A 24,350-nucleotide genomic window follows, 5' to 3' on the forward strand; every position below is an offset into this window, starting at 1 on the left:
ACACACACACACACACACACACACACACGCAGAGAGAGCGAATGAGACGGGAGGGAGGGGAGGGAGAGGGAGGCACACAACACTCTGCAGGTTAGGACATCCACACACTCAGCACAAATGTCAGTAAGAGCACACATAACACACTCAGTGCTCTTCTTCCTAAAGGACACAGCCAGGCCTACACCTACACTAACATTGTATTGAGTAGACACAACAACAGTAAAGTCTCAGCAAATGCACCTGCAACTATATCTTCACTTCCTCTGATAAGTCCCACTTTTTATTAAGAAGCTTCACTTCAAGTGTGCCACTGTAAGTGACGCAGAGAGAAACACGCAGTGGGAAAGTCGTGTATGTCCAAAGAAGAAGCAGCAGCAGCAGCAGCAGCGTCCTCTGTTGACGGAGGAATTACAAATAATACAAACAGCATTTCAATATAAGTATCACTTTAAAAAATGAGTCGTGAAAAAAATGCAACACCCTCACAGTTGTCATAAGGGGGTAATATAAATATACAGATACTTTAGTTATTATAACCAGGCTGGAAACATGTTTACTTCTGGGGTTAATTTGGGCATTTTAACATGGGAGTCTACGGACATGCTCCATTCTGCAAACAGCCCCCTATCGGCCACTTGACGAACTGCAGTTTGTGGCACTTATACATTCCTAAAATTAAAAAGACTTCAGGGGACATTTAAGGTTGAATTTCAAGGATTTGCTTTTGTAAGATTTCGTTTTAACACACAATAAAATTTGAAAGAAAATAAATGTTGTATTCTGCTGACACGTCGACATCAAAGTCCCCTCACATTCTGACAATATCATTTAGCTTTGTTAAAAAATATCTTTACATTTTGTAATCTAAACTCATGTTAAAGAATATCCTTTTTTTAAATACTTGTTTAAATTGTATTATTTGACTTGAATCTGTCTTACACTGTGGTATTACCACTCTTAGGATCCGAGTGGTTGATGCTCCAGTGTGTGTATCCATTGCAGGTCTATTTCTATATCATGTTAACAAATAGTTTTGTCTTTGTGGTTTTGATTTTAGAGTTTTGATGAAATAATCCATACATTCAGAAAAACTGGGATGGCACCTGAACGCATCAGGAACCTGTCTCTGCATAGATGTAATAAAAGGTATCACCTGCAGAGGGAGGTAATGCAATGCGATAAAGTTATACCGTCTTTGGTGTTACCAATTATGCAGATAAACACAGTAACCAGTTTAAAAAATGCAAAGACATCTGACATAAAAATCTCAAAATCTGCAATTAGAAAATTCAGGTTTTTTTTTATGTCTAATGATTTAAAAAATATCTGCAAGAAATCTGAATCTATATGATGTTATTGAATACTTTGTGAATGGTTCAAGTACCAGAGGTGGGAAAAGTAGATCTTAACCCTGAGTAAAAGTAGAAGTACTCAGGTCTTGTACTTGAGTAAAGTAGAAGTACTCAGATCTTGTACTTGAGTAAAGTAGAAGTACTCAGATCTTGTACTGTAGTAAAAGTAGAAGTACTCAGATCTTGTACTTGAGTAAAGTAGAAGTACTCAGATCTTGTACTTGAGTAAAGTAGAAGTACTCAGATCTTGTACTTGAGTAAAAGTAGAAGTACTCAGATCTTGTACTTGAGTAAAAGTAGAAGTACTCAGATCTTGTACTTGAGTAAAGTAGAAGTACTCAGATCTTGTACTTGAGTAAAGTAGAAGTACTCAGATCTTGTACTTGAGTCAAAGTAGAAGTACTCAGATCTTGTACTTGAGTAAAAGTAGAAGTACTCAGATCTTGTACTTGAGTAAAGTAGAAGTACTCAGGTCTTGTACTTGAGTAAAGTAGAAGTATTCAGGTCTTGTACTTGAGTAAAGTAGAAGTACTCAGATCTTGTTCTTGAGTAAAGTAGAAGTACTCAGGTCTTGTACTTGAGTAAAGTAGAAGTACTCAGATCTTGTACTTGAGTAAAGTAGAAGTACTCTGATCTTGTACTTGAGTAAAGTAGAAGTACCAGAGTGTAGGAATACTCTGTCACAGTGAAAGTATTCTAAATGTTCCTCCAGTGAAAGTAGAAAGTACTCTCATCTAAATGTACTTAAAGTAGCGACAGTAAAAGTAGTCATTGTCTGATTGGTCCATTTCAGAATAATATCTCTGATATGTTTTATAATGATTGATCATTAAAGTGTTCTCAGAGCTGGTAAAGGTGCAGCTAGTTTGAATGGCTTTGTATACTGCAGGGTAGCTGCTGGATTTACTGCAGGTGAACTAAAGTCTGATTTAAGGGCTGATTATATTTACCATCATTTATGCTAATCTGCCTAGCAACTAAAGGGGTTAAATACATGTAGTGGAGTAAAAGTACAAAGTAGCAAAACATGGAAATACTCAAGTAAAGTACAAGTATCTCAAAATTGCAGAGCACTTAGTTACTTCCCACCTCTGGTTACTACACATTACATGTCCAACATACTCACGATCAGTACTCTCTATTTTGGGTGGGTATACAAAATTAGGCTTTATTCTGGGCCACAACACCAACGGGTCATAACACAATGAATACATTACAAACAGATACACACAATACCTCCCAATATGGGAGAGGAATAATTCAAGTTAAACATTGCAGTTTGATCAGGATTGTCGTGCGGACAGTACAGTACAACATTCAACGACCAATGGGAACAGCACTGTGCCATAAATAAAGAGTGGTGGATAAATCATACAAAGGCTGGAGTTTCGGGAAGTTTTAAACTGTAGGGATGAGGAAATACTGTAGAATTAGTGCTTTTTGTTGGAGGTGCATTTCTTCCTGTACTGATCCTTTTTTACACTTTGAGTACGTGGAGTATTTTCCATCTAAATCGTTTTTCCACAGGGAGGCGTTTCTGAGAAGTCCTTGTTGCTGCAGAAGCTTCATAAACCAAGCTCTGATTTGACACATCCAAAACAGTAGAGCGTTTCAACTGCATGATGATGATCGTAGTCTTTCCTGCTTTGGCTTTTTTAGTGCATGTCCAGTGACCCATAACTGTCCCTTCTTGAATGGGTTGCCTGCTCATCTTCTGCATGTTCCCCTGTTTTGTTTCAGGAATGTGACGGTGATTCCAGTTGTGTGGAGCAGCTGCAGAGAGGCCCCCTTCTTCGGATCTAAGCTTCCGACGATGCCTGGGGTTTGAGCTGGGCCTTCTCCATGGTGGTGCCGTACGGATCGGACCTCTTAAAGAAGCCCATCTGCAGGGAGACCAAAAGGGGTTTTACACAAATGACACTTTAGAAATGAAACAAAACTGACTTTTCCCATCAGAGCAAGGCCTGGTTATGTTATTAAAGACTCACTGAAGTTTATACTAGTCAGTATATCAACAAATTGCGCCTCACATCCGAAATAGTACACTTTAAATAAAAAATAACAAAGTCTATCAGGTCACTGTCAAATTAAACATCAGCTGAAATTGAACGAAAAAACTGTTTTGTGACTAAAAGAGACACAACATGAAGTCTCAAGGCCATTGTTCTTTTCTTTTCCTGAATGTTTTTGCCCCTTTGTGGTGGTTTCACACCTCTTGGTTGTTGTTTTGTGTCTCTTTCTGTCGGTGGAAATGCTGTGTCTCCTTATGAAAAATGTTGCATCTCTTTGTTGATTGTTTGCGGGTTTGCTTCTCCTTTTGGCTGTTTTGCATCTAAGCTGTCCCTTTTAAACAGAGGCTCTGCACCATGTAGATCAGTATCAATGGTTCCCTGTTGTAAAACCAACTAATCCCCATTCAAACTGTACATGACGTGGCTTTAAATAACACCCCAACACCTCTCAGCCAGTCAGAAAGAGTTATTTTCTAGTATAAGCTGGGTTATTTATCCGCTTGTTACCTTGTATAGTAAATATATGAGCAGGGCGAGTAACAGTAACCCAGCCAGAACAGCCAGGATGATGATCCACACTGGAACTGGGAAAAGCGTGTCCGGCTTGTTCCACATCACAGCCATCACCACCTGAAGAAGACACCCAAACACGTGAGCCTTTGCACATTCGTACGACTTTCACATGTAAATATCCATTGAAAAAACCTGATGAAGTTACCTTTTGGGATCCTGATGGCTTGGATTTGGGAAGAATAGAGTAAGGCATCTTGTCCACCTTGTACTGAACAGAGCACTCCAGGACATACTGCTTATAGACCCTCTGTGGACCGGCAAAACACAAAGGTTTTAATAGGAATTTAGTACAAAAGGGTGTAAATCGAACCATCATGGAAGCCTGTGTTCTTCCCAACAGAGGGCAGTATAGGAACACATATCTCAGACGTTGCTTTTCTCATACAGTCACTGTTTCCACTCTTGACTGGAGTTTCCTGTACTGTAACAGATCTGCCATGACCCAGCAGAGCTCCTGTATCCTCACCTCGATGAAGGTTTCGGCCCACAGTCGGGAGCGTAGAGTCAGGATGACGCTGGCTCCTCTCTCCAGCTGCCCAACACTACACTGCAGCTGCCAGCACTCCACTGAAGAGCAGCTCTGTGGAGAGACACAGTCAAACACACACTCTCAGCACTACTGATGACTATTGGAAGAAGTCTCAAATCCACAGGACTTGACACAGCTTAAAAAGTTGTGATTTTAAGACGAGATACAACTGGAGGCAGAATCATTGTTTTTTTGTCAGAAATCTCCACTTCAGTAGAACTTAAAAACAGCACATTTAACATTTTAATTGCTATATATATCTTCAAGGTTTTTACAGAGGGGGGTTGTTCAAATGCCAATCATAGCCTGATAAATAAATGCATTCGAGAAAAATATGTCAGGTTTTTTAACCTCGCTTTATCCATTTAAAAAACTACAACGATTAAAACTCGGACGTTAAATTGGCTGAACTTCTTTCTGCGGATTGATATGACTGCACGTAGTCCGTTGATCCGAGCGTCCTCCTTAGCTAAAGTAATGTCCTCAGGATGTCCAAATTGACCAATCAGAAGCGAGTATTCTTCTGCGCTGAGCATTTAGTACATTTGAATTTTATTGTGGCTTCTTACGGCATCTGAATATTTCCGAGACAGCGATCAACACTTCTCCCAACGATGCCACAGCTGTGTTATCTAATCTTGTGTCCATTTTATCGTCTCTTCCTGGAGACCCTCGTCCCTCCAGCTTCTAACTGTCGTCACCGTGGACAGTTTTTACTCTGTCAACAACGGTTATAAAGGCCTGTGTTTGTTTGTTTGTTTCACATACAGTAAGTTGTTGGGTGAAGCTTGCATGGAATGACAGCCTGAAAGCAATTTGGTCTAATTTCGAGATGGTTCATCAGAATACCGTAAGAGATGAAATTTCAAACATTACAGTCAGTGATGCAAACCACACAAAAGGAACTCAGTAAATCACAAGTCTAATTAACTTCATCTCTCCAACAATTACAACCAGCAGCAGGAGATGCTGACCAGAGCTCATTATATCTAGTCCCATTTCCTCTGTTGAAAGACATAACATCATTATAACTCAAATCTTCTTCAAAGTCACAGGCCAGGGCTTGGTCTTCCTACAATCTGATTGGAATATTTTGGTTTAAATGCATTTCATGAAAATGCAGAGCCCACCAAAAACTGAATGAAAGTCACAGAGTACCTCAGGGAAGAGCCACACACTAATGAAAACACACTCCCAACCCAACACCCAACACCAGAGCCGTTGCCTCAATTGGAGAGCGTTTGTTGTGGTATGTTGGTGAAAGAAAAGCGTCACCATGATTCCCTCCACATGCTGGGTCATGGAGGGGAGAAACGGAGAAAAACAAACACCTCCTGGGGGTCTTTATTAGACACACGGAGCCAACTCTTTCATCCTAATAAGGAACAACTGTGCTCAGGAAGCTAGGGAGGAGAAAGGTAAATCCACCCAGGAATTGGTTTTTGTCACTTGTTCTAGATCTGCCATTAAGTGCAAAATGTATTTACTGTTATGCATTAAATACTGCAGATTTGGTGCATAGGGAACTTACTGGTTTGTTAAAGCTATGCTAACAGTTGAACCTAGCTAGCAGTGTTTGTGCTAAGCTAGGCTAAATACCATCCTTTCTCGACACACAAATAAAAGTAAAGAGGAACTTCTCAGCGTTAACATATCAAAGTGTGTTTACAGGAAGACTATAACATCTTTAGAAGAGAGTTATATAAAGCGTTTTGGGGTTCCACAGGGAGCTGTGTGAGGTCCTACACATTGTCCTTATGTGACTACAGTCAGCAGTGGTCTAAGGTGCGGAAAAAGGCTGAGAAACGTCAAATAAAAAGAGTACTGTTGAAATGAATGCAGTTCACAAGTCAACAGTTTTGCAGATGACTCTCTTATAATGGTTGCTACGTGGCAAAATTGGAAGCAAGGCTGAGCAGCAATGGCTGAATGTCCAAAGGAATTGCATTGTGGGTATTTTAGGTGCAGTGTTTTGAAAGGGAAGAAGAATGCATGTACCTCTGGTTCTGCAGCATTCATTTTGTATCGGTCAATCCACCTTTTTTCATTATTTGTGTTTATTGTCTTGTGCTTTTTTCCCCTCTTTGGGACGAATGCAGGAGTTCTGATTCTGATCCTTCTGTTTAAGTGAAAGCTTTAAGCCACATCACGCGTTTATGCTAGTACTGCGTTTATGACAGTATTTGTCATTCTGTAATATGAATGAGTGTCCTTGAGTGTGTCTTATGACTGTATGTGATACATTTTGCTTGTGTAACAGATCGGAGTTTATGGGATGCATTGTTATCGATTAATATGGCTAACTATGTCTTCAATTAACGATGAATAAGAATATTGACAGTTACACAATGGAGTTATTATTCCCTGTAATGTGCTTTTCATGCCCCTGGGAGGTTGTATGCAATTCTCCTCCATATTCCCTTTCAAATTATACATTGAATGTTTTAAAGAGTAAATGTAAAACATATCTTTCTCAGTTCAGGAGAAATATATGACGTAATGGCGCCTTCAAACTGCGTGGATACACAGTCCTAAAACGGCTTGTCAGAAAACATATCCTTCTTCATTTTTTCTTCCTATTGTTTCTCGTTGTCTCACCAGGTTTCCTTGCTCAGCCAGGAGATCTTTGTACACCTCCCTCCTCCGGACGTGGTGCTCAGGGTTGGATTTTAGTGACGTGGGCTGTGCCGCTGCAGGCTGGAGCTGCAGACAGAAAGACATTCACAAACATCAATTTCAGGCTAAGAATAACCCAAGAGCAACTGTGACTAACATGTACCTCTATCTTTCACGTGAGTTTGAGTCCATTTAGTTTACATTAAATCCATTTTGCTCATGCATATTTGAAAGTATATTGATATAGTTTCTGTTCATAGAGTGTCTTTACATTTATTGTTTTTTATGAATACTCTTTGATTGAATATTCAATATTTATATGTATTTATGTGTGATATCTCTACTCTCCATGTTATTGTTTATTCTATTCTTTTATAAGTACTATTTCTGTTGTTTAGTTTTGTAAAAGATGTATTTTTTTCAGGCAGGTCGATAAAAAATGGTCCAAAAGTCCTTCTGTATTTTCTATTTTGCCCTGAACGATTAGCACGTTTGAATGTTGTTGATGTTTACGTGTAATAGCCCATTTCAAAATCATTTATGTTATATTAGTGGAGTATGAAAAGGTGTCTTTGTCCTCACCTTGAGTTTCAGTGCATTGAAGGTGTGTTTGGAGGAGCAGCTAAGGGGCCCCTCAGTGAGGACCTCCACAGGGTAGAGCAGCTCGTGTCCGTGGGCCCTCAGAGGACAACGCACCTCTAACGTGGACAGGCTGACCACACTGGGACCGTTATTCACCAACTGAGAGACAGACAGACAGACAGTCAGACAGACAGACAGACAGACACACAGACACACAGACACACAGACACACAGACACACAGACAGACATAAGAGACACAGAAATGACACATTTTAGTTTGATATTATAAGACTTTCTACTTTTATTTCAAGTCATTTTTGATATTTTCGTTTCATCATTTCCCTTTTTTTGAAAGCCCTGTTACACTGACAGATGTTTTGATCCCTGCATATGACAAAAAAGATAAGAGACATATTTTGAATCTCTATTTTATAATACATCTTACAATGGAAAACCAACATAAAATGTAAAACTGGGGTCAAAACTTCAACTTAAAGTGACAATGAATAGTTATACAAGTTTCATAAAGTCACTTAATAGTCACTTTCACTTTATTACACATCTTAGTTGAATACTCGATTCTGCGAACTAGCGAATGTGCACTCATATCAATCCGCAGTTCCAGCTTTTGATACGCATTGGAACGGACTATTTTTTCAGCAGAAGCAAAAGGATCATTATCATGTGTGAGGTCGTTGGTGTATTTATTAGGAAGCAGTCCACTAATTTAACTTAATTTTAATCTGAAAACAGATATATGAAACAGTAAGGATCATAAACACACATTAAATAAATGTGGGTGTACCTCGTAGACCTGCTGCAGCTCCGGGCCAATATCCTGCTCCTCCCTCAGGCTCTGACTGACCTTCCAGTTAGGCGGGGGGAAGATGACTTTGTCTGGGAGGGAAACACTGCAACAGAGAAACACAGAGGGGTTTTGGGCAGGAACCACAATGATAAGCATGATGATATAATGGTAATGCAATGATGAAGCGCATGATGGTATTGGAGCCTCACCCTTGCAGAATGACCTCAGCCTTAGCAGCCACCTCCAGCTCAAACGGCACCACCTCGCTCTCTGAGTTATTCATATTTTTACTAAAACAGAGAGACATACAGTTATTAAACTGACAAAACAGTTCAAAAATGTTCCTATTTCTGTCCATGCAAAGACAACCACCTTCCCAGATATGCATTAGCGCATGTAAATGGTCTGCAAAGGCAATAATAGCTAGCTCATAGTGTAGAAATTATTTATGTATTAACAATATACACACACATTACTCAGCATTTAAAGAGGCCCTCATATGTTTTTGGGGGGGTTTCTCTTTCCTGTAGTGTGTGTAAATGGTCTGCAAAGGCAAAAATCCATGTGTTCCCTCAAGAGGCACGTTTTCTTACACACACTACCCCCTGCCTGAAACAACTCCATTGGACATCACTATGTAACACTCACTTTTCTATTGGCTATCGCTCCAACACAGCCTATAGAAGTACATGCTCCTGTCTCTTCCTCCCAACTGGGGGCGTGCCAAGTGCCCTCTACCTTAGATTATACACCTCATTTGAAGTAGCACCACATACGAACCCACTTTAAACGATCTAAACTACCTCTTATATCTCGACACATAGAACTGGACTGTGTTAGATAGTGACCTACCTTCGAATTTGGAGCTCAAACTGTACAGTATTGTGAGTGTCCTTCAGTCTGGGTACAGTGAACCGAAGGCCGGCCCATAACTAGGGAAGGAAGCACAGAAAATGTAAAGAATTAATGCAAGAAACAAGAACACACATGAAACCGGCGTCTTGCATTATTCATTGATCATTTTCAACGTTTCCTCTACAACTTGAGGATCTAAAAATGGCGTCATTGGTGGTAATGAAACGTTTTGATCGTGTTATAAACAGATAATAAATACTCAAACAGAGCCTGGACTCTTATTCTGCTCTGAGGTATTCCCCTGCTTTTGGAAACCGAGGCTATTGTTTCTGCATGAGAAGTTGGATTTATGTTTTGTATGTTTTCTCAGGTCAATTCAAACGCTGTCAGAGTTTGTCCTTGCAGTTCTCTCTGCCAGAACAATTTGACTGGACTTAATTGTTCTAAGACACACAAACTGAAGAAAGCCAAAGACAACATGTGGGCTCCGCTGGCTCTTACACTGGTACCAGACTTCATAGGGTTTCCCAGGTCACACACGAGGTAGCGGGTCTGGTTTTCTGCTTCGTAGCTGCACGTCAGCTGAGTCAAGCTCTGGAGAGGACACAAAAACATCAAAAGCTCTGTTATTAATATCACAAAATAAGTAAACACAGAGTCTAAAATAGTTCGCCTGCTGTTTTGTCAATGACACATATCAATACGGTTCTGTGGACAGACAGGATTGTGTTTTCTGCCACAACTTGATTCCAGTTGTCTTAGTTTTCTTGGCATATTTCTCATACCGTGTTTTTATCCTGCTATAATTCTGTTGGGAATGTACACAATGTGGGTTTTCCACATCCTTTCCTTTCGAGAGCAAACATGCTGTACACTGTAATGAAAGCCATATGTGTACTTAAAGATGGAGAATATAATTAGTTCAGTAATTAACAGGAAGTGAGCCCTCCGATGGAGCAGACTTTCGTAGTGGCCAAATGGTGGTACTACATGTCAGTCTGTGACATCATTTGGGCCATTGACTTACATTGGGAAAAGATGTGTATTAATTCATGAATCATCTACCCGGTACGAATACTTGACTAGTTTTTATTTAAACATGCATTGTGTCTTTAATCCAGGTTTTTGTCATGGCATTGAAACCAGGTTATGACAGCATATGTAGAGCCTTTCACCACTTCTTCCTTTGCCGCCAGACAAAGGAAGAAGCGCTGCCTCGTTTGGTTAATTAGTTTGTTTGTGTTATTGCGTGACTTTGGTTAGCTTGGATTTACCAAATAACACATGGTTTACTAACAGATGGAGGCAGCAGAAGACCAGCAATAATCCCTGTGTTTTAGGAGGTAAAATCACTCTTTTTGTCTGGTGGTTTTGTAGAAAGCACATGGAGGCCTATATTGGTTTCTGTTCCCATTGGAAAGTCTTCTGTGCTGGTACCTCTTCCTCCAAACTGGGTGTGTGTCAACTGCCATCTACTATAGTTAACACACTGATGTTGGATAAGCACCTCATGCAACCCAATTTCAAAACCCGTGAACTGCCCCTTTAAAGGCTGAAGTGTGTGTCTCACCAGGTTGTTCCGTGCGATCCCGCTGTAGTCGGCCTCTGGAGGAAGCACCACGTAGAGCTCGGCCTCGTACGCACCCCCCTCTCCTTCGTTCCTGGCATTGAACGTCAGGCTCAAGGAGTTTTCATCGCCCAGGTAGACTTCCGCTCGGTCACTGCGAGACGAGAACCACAAAAGTAAAATAATTAACACACAGCTGAACACACAGCTGAACACACAGCGTAAACAAGTGAGTTTCAAAACGTCTCAGGACATAAATGGCGAGTAGTTGAAGAACTTTATGAGACGTTCACACACATCCATGGTCCTCAGATTATCCCTTCCTTTAAAATAAGGCAACATCTAGCAGAGGAATCGCCACAAATTGTGTCTGGATATTCATGGTTATTAACCCTTGGCAATCCTTACTTTCCCTGAGCGATTATGCTTCCTTTTGTTGACTTTGCCCTTAACAAGTAAACAAAGACGAAGAATATCCAATCAAAACGTAATTAAAACTCAATTAAAGTACTACTTATACGCTAACATGCTAAGCTAAGAAGGGGAACATGGTAAATATACCTGGTAAACATCAGAATGATGACAGACATGTTAGCATGCTGACATTAGCAATTAGCTCAAAGCTACACCATGCACACTAACAGCCTCATGCTGCCTTTAGTTGTGCTTGGGTGTGGACTCTTAAAGTTGTATTTCCCGAGAGTATGTATTACACAGCTATTATTTTTCTTCAGTCGTGAAAAGGGCCTTTTTTAATCGTACGGCATCAAACACAGTGAAAATACCGTCTTCCGTTTACAGCCCTTATCTGCAGGCTCGGTTTAGTTTCTGCTACCTCTGCTGCCATATTCATTTGAAGTGTCTCGGTGCAGGGCATGACCAAAAATGCCAGAGAAGCAATTGTAAAACGTAATGAAAAGCAGGGACGTGAATTCCCTTTTCCAGACAATGCTTCTCTGTTTTCTACACATTCCCCACAGGCCCTTTTCTCCAGCATATCTGTCCGTGACTGACCTGGGAAATGACCCAAATCTGATCACTGTGATTTGTCTCAGGAAACCCACCCCCACATTATTCTGCATGTTCACAGTGACGCCCCTGTGTGCAAAACGGTGTAGTGATAAATCCTCTCGACACTCTCCCACTGCTGCCCTCCCCCAGCAGCTTCACTTTGTGGCAGTAAATTCATGTTTCTATTGAGTAGAAGGAGGAGAAAGGGAGTCTGACGGAGGGTCAGAATCAGGGTTCTTCTTTCACTCCCCGTTTCCTCCTCCCCTCCCCCCATCTGGACGCAGTGACCCCTTGCTAGGTAAGACAACCACCAGATGATCTTAATTAAGCCCGGGCAAGTTTAGCGAACGCAGAGGAAGCAACACTGATACCCTGACACCAACACTCAGCAGATGCTCAGAAGAGAAATCCACAGAGATGTTAACAACGCTTTCATCAACCGTTTCAATCTTTGGGAAAGATGTAACAGTGGAGGATAAAACTCTTAAAAGCATAATTGGATCCAGAGGATACAACTCAAACACCGGGGCTGTGAATGTTAAACATCTTAACCAGATTCTTGGCGGAGAGAGAAGTGTCTCATACTTTGTCGGTGAATTCAGAGAAAACGCTGAATCATTCGAGTCCCGTGGCACAAATGCAGATCTTTTGAGTTTTTCGTGAGAGACTTGCGCTCTGATTGCCTTTCTGCAGCTAGGAGAAATCACATGGCTATATAATGCAAAACACTCCTCATAACAGAGCAGGCAGGGAGGAGAGCGTCTGAGTTTTCTTTTGTGAAAGGACCGAGACGCTGCCAAGTATTTGGCGGACGTCCATTCATGAACAAGGAAACATGATTAAACATGTGTGAATCCTTCCTCTGAATCTGTACGCCAGTGTAAGCATGTTTTCAGCTATAAATGACTGTATGTCTTACAGTCAATACATCAAGTTTGTCCCTTTGAAATATATTTCCAGTTATTTTCTTTGATGTTGGATCTGAACTCTATTAACAGGTATCTGAATATTAATGAAGACTCTGTAGTCAGTCGCGTCTACTCTGAGTCCTCAAGGCTTTATATAACAACTATTTGAATGCACTTACAGCCAATCGTTGAATAACATGGAACCATTTATAGAAAAGTGTACGGTGTTGCCCATGTGCTGATACCTCCTGATGCATGTACACTTGACACGTCAAAAGTGCTAAATAAAATCTAATCCATAGCACAAAATCTGACTAGAAACTAATATTATTTAAGATTGACAACCAGCCTTCCTGTCTTCTAACTTTAGTTCAGTGTCCTGAAATTAAATGAAATAAAAGGACTATGAGGGGATGCTATGTAAGGAAGCTGTTTAAAGCCCTTTAAAAACAGTGATTACTAGTGTGACCTTGTAACCTCATGAGCAACTTGATTAAAAGAAATGCACCAAACACTACAAGGAACATGTCAGCAACTATCTATCTTACAAAGTTAAGCTTTTAGCTGCTTAAGATGCAGATGTTTCCCTCGACATTTGGTGGTGACCGAAAACAGAGCTAAAATGGGAGGGAATATTGGACTTACTTTCACCTCCCACACACTCCCACCTCAGCCTGAAACGTCTCCATTGGACTCCTTTGTTAACCTGCGGATCATCACTATGTAACACTCGCGCTTGTATTGGCTAGCGCTCCATCACATTGTATTTGTATGTGACATTATACCTGATAGGCTAAGGGGCGGGACATCTCTAAGTGGTTGACCAATCACAACAGAGCTGGACAGCTAACCAATCAGAGCAGACTGGGCTCTGGTTTCAGACAGAGGGTGAAAAGAGGAGCTGCAGCACAGGCAGTATGAGAAACATAAAGAGCTTTCTGAACATTAAAGCATGGAGACATGTCCCAGGAGAGACACAACATACAAATATGATCCTGACAATGTGCTGGATAATATTCTATGTTTGGCTCCAGTAAGTGCTGTTGTTTACTTTGTCTGTTCAGCCAAGACTGCAACTGCTGCTAATGCTAACCATACACTTCAACTAGCTTTCTTTTCCCAGTAACCAAAAGCATAAAATGCATCACTTCAGAGGGGGTGTTTCGCATTGGCGAACAAAACAGCTTTCCTCGTCATTATAAAGTAATGTTGATTTTTCTTTTCAGCCACAGAAGGAAAAATAATTGAAGCAGCCTCGCAAAGCATGACTGGAGGGTTTTAAGTTTTGTGTGTTGAATCAGGTAAAGCAATAGAACCGTGACTTCCTCTCACCCATAAACAGCCAGCTTGAGGTCAGGGACGCAGATGTTGTCGTCTCCGCAATCCAGTTGAATCTGCGCCTGAGAGAGAGAGAGAGAGAGAGAGAGAGAGAGAGAGAGAGAGAGAGAGAGAGAGAGAGAGAGAGAGAGAGAGAGAGAGAGAGAGAGAGAGAGAGAGAGAGAGAGAGAGAGAGAAAGAAGGACAGACATAAATGGAGGTGGAAGAGGGACGAACGAGGCATGGATATGAAGGGTGAAATAGAGAGAGGTATCCAGGGGTATGGGAGAGGGGAAAGCTTTTGGGGAAGTGGATGTTTACAGAAGCCGGCACAGCAGATTCATGATTTAATGAAAGGATAAGAGAGGATATAGACTATACATCTCCTCCATATATGTACAAAACTGTACCAATATTTGCAACAACCAGATGCCAGGAGGTTGTGTGGAAGCAGCATCCTTTCATGTTTGGCAGGACAAAAGTAATATGGGAGCTTTACATGTGGGTGAGGGAGAGTAGAGAAAACATGGGGAAGGTTTCGCAGAATGAAAGGGACGATGAATTCCATCTAAACAAGCATTACATTTTTGCGGGGAAAAGCCTCGATCACAGAGAGTGAAAACCTCACATTTACAAAAGAGCTTCATCGGCATTTCTGGACATTCGGTGACAGACGACTTCAAACCACAGCAGAAGATAAATGTGATTGTCTTTCCAGTGTCGGAGCTTCAGCTCATTTCTCCTTCTCTGTCTCCACTGTTTCTCTCATGTAGCTCCATATTGTCATTGTTGCCGTGCCCTCATCTCTCCAACATATGGGAAACATTAGATTCCCGAAGAATGCAACAGAGAGCAAAAGAATCAGCCTGGCAATGGTTAACAGTCTCTCGGCGGAGATTCACATCCACTGCAGGACTCACGGGGCTATCGGTCATTTAACACCAAACAGACACGAGCACACACTCTCTCGAAGATCAAGTGATGACTCCCAGTTTATCTCCCCTCCTCTTCAAACCACTTTCATCTCTTCATCTTCATATACGTTTGATCCATGTTTCCCCCCAGCTCTTTTAGGGATACACTGTACTGCTGGTCAACTTTGAGGATATGAAATGATGAAACACAGGAATAATATTCATAACTTCGCAGACAGGCTTGGCTTGAGTATCAGATTACATGTAATTTGATTATGTATTCCCTTACAGTACAGTTACCTTATTTTACCCGATTACCTTTTTTTTACACGTGGCAAAATTTCTCAATATTCTGACCTTTTCTCAACATTTTGGTTTTTTTCCAAATTTCTGAAATATTGAATCAAAATTCTCCCTTTTTTCCCCAAAAATCTCTTCTTTTCTCAAAATTCTGACCTTTTTTTCCCCCGATGTCAACCTTTACAAAATCTCTGACGTTTTTCAAAAATCTCCATTTTGGAAAAAATCCGGGCAACTTCTCAAATTTCTGGGTGGATCAGATGTTCTCTCTCCTCTGTCAGCTGCTGTTCTGTTCTGTTCTCTCATACTTTCAGAGTGAATCTATACTCCTACTGCCTGAATCTGCTTCATGGTTTTCTCTTTCTTTGGTTCATCTGTTCTGTTTGTAATTCAGCAGGTGAACCTATAAAATAGTGTAGCATTTTCTGTCAGCTCAGCATCCTTGTAATAGTGACATTATTAAAGAGAGTTGTCTTAAACATAATGAAGTTCCACTGCTGTACTGTGTGAAATCATGTGTCTTATAATCATTTGACAACTGCCTCCATTTTCAGTGGAAACAGATTCTTGTTTCAAAAAAAAGAGAAAGTTAGAAATGTGTTTTTTATTCGTACCAGTGATTTAAGAGAATTATTCAAATGTTTCATTTCTGTCATGTTTTTGTTAGTTATTTCCAAAAGCATGACTTGAATGTTTTATTTTTACCCTTTGGTAACGTTTTTTACATACTTGCCCACATACTGAGAGAAATGCATCGACTACAACACGCCTGAGACAACTTTAGGAGCATCGATTACATCTGTCAAATCTCATGAACACCTCATAAGAAGAAGTAATGTCAAATACGACAAATCTGAAAGAAATACATCAGACTAGACTCTACATTTAACTACTTTCATGTAGAGAAACAACAGGAATCCTGGAAAGAGGGTTATGCTCATGGTGAGTCAAACATTTCTCACTGGAAAACCTTCAAACCATGTGCATGTGCATACAACGCAGAAAAGGCAGATTCCACCAGAAAGATCAAAAGCTGCCATACAGCGAGGCAATGACAGAATATGAAACACATTCAATTGCTATAAGTGGAAGAGCATTAATAGGATTTGACATTATTAAAGTCTTAAGCAGCATCATGTTAACTTTAGGTGTGGTTAGTCTTTGGCCTGTTGCACTACGACCACACCCAGCAATGACTTATGCACACAACAGCATGTCATTACATCACTGCACTCGTTATTAAAAACTAACAAGCTCAAGCAGCTTAGCCACACCAATCAGCTGTGGTTCATTTCGTTTAATCCTATATTTTCTGTACTGATTTCAGCTTGATGGGCTAAATAGTCAACTTCACATAAATCGTCAGCATGAATCCTAGTGTTACTCTTCATAATTAAAACTCACGTGTGTGTGTTTGTGTTCTCATCACTTAAAGGGGAACTACAAAAGTTTCACATCCCAAAACAAAGTTCCCATTTATTGTCTAAGAGGCAATTGCATAGTTTACTTGATGACATCACACCTTTGAGACTTAATCCTCAGGTTTTTCTCCTTAAGACTAACTTCCTGTTTGTCCACAAATATAAAAAAGTTGTTCCAAGGCCACGGAAACAAACTATTTGAATTCTCATTAAAGGGGCCCTATTAGGCTTTTGGGGGGTTTTCCTGTAGTGTGTTATTTAGGTTTTGGTGCACGTAAATGGTCTTTAAAGGTTAAAATCCCTCTCTCTCCCACACACTCCCCCCTCGCTGAAATGCCTCCATTGGACTCCTTTGTTTACTTCTGCAACATAGTGACATCACTATGGAGCACTCAAGTTCCTTGGCTAGCACTGCAACACATTGTACGTGATAAGGCTAAGGCTAAGGCTAAGGCTAAGGGGCGGGACATGTCTAAGCGGTTGACCAATCCCAACAGAGCCGACCAGCTAACGAATCAGAGCAGGCTGGGCTCTGGTTTCAGACAGAGGGTGAAAAGAGGTGCTGCAGCACAGACACTACATGTAAATATGAACCTGGAAATGAGCATAATTACATAAGAAGAAAGATAAAAACAGTAAGGGGGAATTGTTTAGTGTCCTTCAAGGTTTCAAGGCGGAAAACACTTGGCTGTATTCTGTTAAAAACAAGTACATGAGTGCACACTCAAGCACCCACTTTACCTTGTATCACTCACATAAACATGTGCACGTTTCCAGGCTCTGGCTCTGGCCTGGCGGAGGAGACCGCTGGCAACATACATAAACAAACCACATCCAGATGTGTGAGTGGAGCGCCGCCCAAACCCAGACGGAGCTGTCAGTCCTCCCTCTGTGTTTTTGCACAGCCATGACTCGCCGGTCGTCCATAAACCTCCCAACTCTTCACGGAGGAGAGAGAAAAACTCCACCAATGGAGACCAAGGTCTGGATCATGACCCTCAACCAGGGTAGGAAGAAGTACTCAGATTCTTTACTTGAGTAAAAGTACTAATACTATGGTGTTAAAATACTCCTTTACAAGTATTAGTCCTGATTTCAAAAGTACTAAAGTATTTGCATCAAGATATAATTGAAATGCAAAAAGTAAAAGTAGTCATTCTGCACATATCAGCTAAAAGTACTACAAGAATCACAAGTAGTGGTATTTGTCAAACTGAATTGATCTGTTCAAGGTCTTATTTCATTATGCTCATTATGTTTTTATACATGTAAGTATTGTAGTTTGTCAATGTGGACCAAATTAAGATACTAGAAATACTGTGTAGATTAGTAGTACAGTACTGCATTACACCATATCAGCATTATTGTGTGTTTTTATATATAAAGTTACTTTAGTGGAGTATAAAGTAGGATATTTCCTCTGACATGTAGAAGAGTAGAAGTATAAAGCAGCATGAAATGGGAATACTCCAGTAAAGTACAAATGAGGTAGAATATACTAAATATACTTAGCCACTTTCCACTACTGCCCTCAACCTCTAACCATATGGGCTTCGGCTCTATGGGGGGGCCTTACGATTGATATCAGTTTCATTATGGCCGCATGTTACCTCAGCTTTCCCCATTCAAATAAATCCCCTGCATGCAAAAAGTAAACATTGAGACATGTGCTGTGGTGTGGAGGTTGAAGTTAAAGTGTGTGTGAGCGCCGTTTGTTCGTGATTTCAAATAGTTTCGTAAAAAGAAAAAGCTCATGACGCCATCTGTTCTGCTCCCTCTCCACTGGTGTGTGTTGTGGGGACTCTCTGTTTAGATCATAACATGCAAGGCGTGCGGCCATACGAGTGGTGCGGTGAAGACGCTCAGTGTGGGACTGTAAAATACAGATTCCGTTTATGACTCTACACAGACACGCTGTCCTTATCTCTGGAAGTTGAGCTACATTAAAACAGACAATGCTTCATGGGTTTACAGGTTGGATATTTTGGATTTCTCAACCTGGATATTCTTTGAAATGCATTTGTTACACATCATGTTTAAAGGGTCCCTATTATTCAAATTTTCAGGTTTCATATTTGTATTTGGAGCCTGTACTGGGACATGTCTCCATACTTTAATGTTCAAAAAGGTCTTTCTCATACTGCACCTCTTTTCACCCCCTGTCTAAAACCAGAGCCCAGTCTGCTCTGAATAGTTAGCTGACTTGCTCTGTTGTGATATCCCGCCCCTTCGCCTATCAGTAATGATTTGTTTGAGCGCTAGCCAATAGAAATACAAGAGTTCCATAATGATGTCACTGTGAAGTAAACAAAGGAGTCCAATGGAGAAGTGTCAGGTGTGGGGGGGGGGGGGGGGGGAGTGTTGGAGAGAAACTCCCTTGGATTTTAGCCTTTGCACACCATTTACATGCACAACATATATAACACACTACAGGAAAGGGAAAACCTCAACAAGCATAACAGGGCCTGTTTAAAAAATACTGAAGCTGTCAACTGTGCCATGAAATAAACCTTAATGAAGTGGATTTAAAAATGTTGGAGCCCTCTGAATAAATGACGTCATGCACTGCGTGACTTTGTGGCACTGGTTTTACGAGGTACTTCGCATCGTGAGTTAATATACATACCTTCTGCTCTATACGCTGCTCCGTCTCATAATTCAGGATCGGTCTGAGGCCATGCTGGTCCACCGGGGCCTGGGGATCCAGACTGAAGTTCAGGCTGATGAAAATGGGAGAGAGTTTATCCCGAAACTCCTCTTCCCCCTGCAGACAGAGAAAGATGCAACCGTGTGAGAAAGTGAAGTGATTCATCTTTTTTTCTGGTGAATTTAAATAAGGCTTGTACTATGGAAGATATGGCTAGAAATGTGTCATCATTCCAATCTTTCAGTGACATTTCTGAGGAAACCCTCTTTTAAAAACACGTATAAGAAAAGGTTGTTGCATTATACCAAATCAGAAGCAGATGTTACAGCAGTATTGGCGTATATGTAGTATTAAAGGCCCTCTTGTGCTTTTCGGGGTTTTTCATTGTTGTTGTGTGGTATACAGGTGTTGGTGACTCCTTTGACACTTTGCACAGTAGCTGCCGTGTAGTTATGGCAATGAAAATCTAGGTCCCGAGCTTCTATCGGCTGGCGCTCTGACACATTGTACGTGATAGGCTATGGGGCGGGACATCTCTATGCGGTTGATCAATCACAACAGAGCCGGATAGCTAATCAGAGCAGACTGGGCTCTGGTTTTAGACAGAGGGTGAAAAGAGGTGCTTTTTGAACATTAAAGCATGGAGACATGTCCCAGGAGAGACACTACATAGAAATATACAACCGAAAAGGAGCATTAAAGGACCCCTTTGAATACTGTTTAACCAACAACAATGGCGGGCCCCTTGAAGGGAACACATGGTGTATGAACAGTCTGACAGACGAGTGGATGGTGGTGCATTTCTACTCACAACATCTCTCATCTCGTCAAAGAGTAAAGTGCTCTGATCATTATGTCCTTACAATGAACGTCTACACATATGACCTAAGTGTTTTTGGCAGGACTTTACTTTGATCAGGTCACCGTTGAGTGATGGGAAGATTGGTACTGTACCGGTTTCACCTCAAATAGCACTTCAAACAGCAACTTCAAACCCTGACTATTAGGAAATGACTTTAACCTGCCGGGGGGGTTAACTACAATCACCTGGGGTCGCAGGTGCAACACAGTCCCTGATTAGATGGGGCCCTGGCTCCTGAGAATAAGAAGCGGAACATTTGTGAAGGATAAATAAGGCATTTTGGGGAGGCTTGAGATGATTGGCCTGAAAAAAAAAAGTCAGCTCAGACTTAAAGTTCATTAACAAACCTGTCTTGTTTTCAACATCGGATAGAGTGGTGCAGTGGTGACGTATTTTTGTAGGCCGACCCGGGAGTTAGCATTGACTTGGTGTCACCATCGCTAAGCTAAAGGCGGCTAATGCTTGGCATCATGAGACACATAGAAGCTTCGGACATCCATGAAAGGAGTATTTACTCACGTATTTTAGACAGAAAATCTCTTCAGCTTGTGTTAGGCACAGACCTTATTTTTTTTGGGGCGTAAACGCGTTCAAAAAAGCATTTACTTGGAGACTTAAATGCTAACTCATTTCTGGGTTCTTTGACTCACTCCTGCACCACTCTATCTGGGTCATAGTAGGTTTAAAACATGCAAAAAGAAGCTGGGGGAGGGGGGGCAATATTTTACAGGAAAACTTCTTAATTCTTCTGATGTGTGACTGACCCGCAGATAGATCTTGGTCTCATGGCACAAGCGTTCTCCGTTCTCCAGACTGAAGGTCTTGAGCAGACTGGGCTGCTGGCTGTCCAGGAACAGAGTCCTCCTGATGGACTCCTTCTGGCTCTGCTTCACACTGTCCAACTGGACTTCCACCACAAAGCCTTATAATACACACATACAAACACACACACAGGGTAAGAAAAACCGTGAATATGCACTGAACATCGATGTGGTGGTATAAAACACATGCATTAAATGTATTTGCATAGACAGCTTTAATCTGCACTGTAGCTTTGCTTTTGTGACGGTGTGGGACAAATACAGGATTTCTGATTCTGATTTCTGATAATAAATCATGCATGCCTTACCATATGCAAATGCACACACACATTAAGGTAAACCACCTCTCTGATCTGTTCTGCTCCCTGTGCAGTTCACAGAATGAGGGCATTGTTGCAGCCCACATGACAACAGCTATGCAGAGAACAGACAACACACACCGGTGCACTTAAAATAAACACACACACACACTTTTCTAAACTGCCGGAGCCCAGCAAGTTACCCTGTGTTTACAGGATTGTTCTTTTATCTCTAACCCTAACTGGCAAATTGACCACAGAGAAGTCCAGCATACTTGTGGCTACACAAGGAAAGCAAGGTAATAGGGACCATCTGTGTGTGTGTGTGTGTGTGTGTGTGTGTGTGTGTGTGTGTGTGTGTGTGTGTGTGTGTGTGTGTGTGTGTGTGTGTGTGTGTGTGTGTGTGTGTGTGTGTGTGTGTGTGTGTGTGAGCCTCACCTAGATGAGTGGGGAGGTGCTTCCCATTAGCCAGCAGGCAGAAACCGATGCTGACACTGGAGGTTGAACACAGACAGAAATATGGGAACCCTGATCTCACACAGATGTGTTTACACTGATTTGAGGTACGTCTGTGTATCCATTCCTTTTCATGAAATCAAAACCCACGTTCAATAGTATTTATGCACATAAAAGGTTTATGGAATTGTCATTCAGTGTATTTACTCACAGTAGTTACCTCTCTATGTTGTAGTTTCTTACATATTTCTTAAAATGTCTCAGACCTAATGTAAGCCATATCATAAATTCATGCAATCTGTTCAAAACATTCCCATTTTTTGACTAAATCACACTGATTGCAAACAGTCTCGAGGGTCTGATCTGATCTCAGACTGATTTATTACACGGCTTAGTCGAATACTCCATTCTGATTGGTAAATTTGGACATTCCTGGGGTGTGCTATTTTTCACTAGTAGACCGTTGCTAAGGAGAGCAGACCGTTGCTAAGGAGAGCAGACCGTTGCTAAGGAGAGCAGACTGTTGCTAAGGAGAGCAGACTGTTGCTAAGGAGAGCAGACCATTGCTAAGGAGAGCAGACTGTTGTTAAGGAGAGCAGATTGTTGCTAAGGAGAGCAGAACGTTGCTAGGGAGAGCAGACCATTGCTAAGGAGAGCAGACTGTTGTTAAGCAGAGCAGATTGTTGCTAAGGAGAGCAGATTGTTGCTAAGGAGAGCAGACCGTTGTTAAGCAGAGCAGATTGTTGCTAAGGAGAGCAGATTGTTGCTAAGGAGAGCAGATTGTTGCTAAGTAGAGCAGACCATTGCTAAGGAGAGCAGATTGTTGCTAAGGAGAGCAGACTGTTGCTAAGGTGAGCAGATTGTTGCTAGGGAGAGCAGACTGTTGTTAAGGAGAGCAGATTGTTGTTAAGGAGAGCAGATTGTTGCTAAGGTGAGCAGATTGTTGCTAAGGAGAGCAAACTGTTGCTATGGAAGACGTTCTGATCAGGGGACTACAGTATGTACATTCATATCAATCCACAGTTGGATCAAGAGTCACCAACTTTACTATTTCCTGTTGTTGTTTACAAACTCCTAGCACCACACTTGCTCTTACCACGGGTGTTACCCTATAAACCAGGATCTTAAAGGTCACAACTCTAAAGTATAAATGCTCATAGTAATATTCTTAAGAGTCTTGTAAACGTTCAGAAACAGTAACTCATTCATTTTGAGGAAAGTGACATGCCTTTTCCAACCTTTCCAAAGTTAATAATAACCACTCTTTACCCCATTTCATCTTTCCATTTGATTACTCCATCTTTCTCCCACCAATTTCTCTCCGCTCCTTTCATCCCCTTTTTGTTACCACAGCAGCAGCAACCAATAAACACCAAAAACAAGACTTACTTGTATTAACCTAAAGGGCAAAATGTTAGGTGGTTTCAGTCTAAAATGTTCCATTGGGATTGAAAGCAGGGCAAAATGTTCCCTTTTTTTATTTTACTGGCTCTAAGAATACTGAGTGTGTCGTTTGGAGCGGCTCCAACAGGAAACTGGCATTAGTCATTTGACATTCTGGTGAGGAAAAGTTTGGAAAGCTGAAACTGAACTAAGACGTGTGTTTCATAACATTGCCATACTTCCCATGTTCTGTTATTGTCGAGGGGTCTTAAACCTCTCTGAAACTCATAACCTCTTTGTTAAATCCTTAAGGATATTTCCGCTACAATGACACATGCTGCACGCTGGATCAAACGGTGCACAGTCCTCCTGGTAAGAATCAAATGGAAAATAAGGAGAATAGTTGACGTCCATACCAAGACACAGCCGTGGTTTCGGTCCCTGTGATCAGCTCACAGGTCTTCTCCTCGTGGTTGAGCATGGTCGGCTGCACCGTGAGAGACGCACTGGCACTCACTATGGGTCGAGCCCTGATGGAAGAGCGAGACAAAGTAAGGATTAGAATAAAAAGAAGGGTTGATGCTTTTGTAACTACACTCCTACTTGTGTTCACATACCTGTATAAGACTGCTTTATCCGCCCCGAACGCACCAACAATCAGATCTGCAAGAAGTGAAGGTGAGTTACATTAAGATATAAGAGACGTGTTAAAGGGATATATCAATGTGTTTGAAGTGGGGTCGTATAAGGTACTGATCCACAGCCAGTGTTTTACCTTTGAAGGAGTACTAGGATAGGAAATGAGCAATTTACTGCAGTAGACGTGAGCATCATGACTTTTTTTTTGCCAAGTCAAAGAAAAACTACCTAAGTTTAAGTGTGTGAAATATTTAGATTTCTTTCCATTTTTTAACATGGTTGTTCGACAGCCGTTTGTGACGGGTAACCGTAGCTTTTATCTAGCAATATCTGTGTTCTGCAAGGTCAAATTAGTCATTTGACTCAGTGGACTCTGGTTGCATTGGTGAGAGCAAAGATGGACTAGAAGGCTTCAGTTCCCTGTAGGAAAACGCTCTCTGACAGCAAGGTTTAGTGGTAAAAATAATCTAAATATAG

The 24,350-nt window shown here is 41.3% G+C and overlaps 1 protein-coding gene across 1 annotated transcript in view; it reads right to left on the minus strand.

The window, feature by feature from the left end:
• Nucleotides 1-2,493: 2,493 nt before the first annotated feature.
• LOC134883507 (integrin alpha-5-like) overlaps nt 2,494-24,350 on the minus strand; it is a 46,711-nt gene continuing 24,854 nt past the window's right edge. Inside the window, exons 14-30 of the mRNA XM_063911892.1 lie at nt 23,852-23,897; nt 23,651-23,764; nt 21,834-21,889; nt 21,040-21,197; nt 19,393-19,530; nt 14,147-14,214; nt 10,899-11,049; nt 9,830-9,922; nt 9,326-9,405; nt 8,683-8,763; nt 8,471-8,576; nt 7,665-7,823; nt 7,065-7,169; nt 4,404-4,517; nt 4,083-4,184; nt 3,872-3,994; nt 2,494-3,235 (exon numbers count right to left, since the gene is read on the minus strand). Coding sequence (XP_063767962.1) covers nt 3,152-3,235; nt 3,872-3,994; nt 4,083-4,184; nt 4,404-4,517; nt 7,065-7,169; nt 7,665-7,823; nt 8,471-8,576; nt 8,683-8,763; nt 9,326-9,405; nt 9,830-9,922; nt 10,899-11,049; nt 14,147-14,214; nt 19,393-19,530; nt 21,040-21,197; nt 21,834-21,889; nt 23,651-23,764; nt 23,852-23,897 — 1,778 coding nt within the window. The 3' untranslated portion in view covers nt 2,494-3,151. The remainder of the gene's footprint in view (nt 3,236-3,871; nt 3,995-4,082; nt 4,185-4,403; nt 4,518-7,064; nt 7,170-7,664; nt 7,824-8,470; nt 8,577-8,682; nt 8,764-9,325; nt 9,406-9,829; nt 9,923-10,898; nt 11,050-14,146; nt 14,215-19,392; nt 19,531-21,039; nt 21,198-21,833; nt 21,890-23,650; nt 23,765-23,851; nt 23,898-24,350) is intronic.

Source organism: Eleginops maclovinus, chromosome 20 (assembly GCF_036324505.1).
Source record: "Eleginops maclovinus isolate JMC-PN-2008 ecotype Puerto Natales chromosome 20, JC_Emac_rtc_rv5, whole genome shotgun sequence".
NCBI classification, from domain to species: Eukaryota; Metazoa; Chordata; class Actinopteri; order Perciformes; family Eleginopidae; genus Eleginops; species Eleginops maclovinus.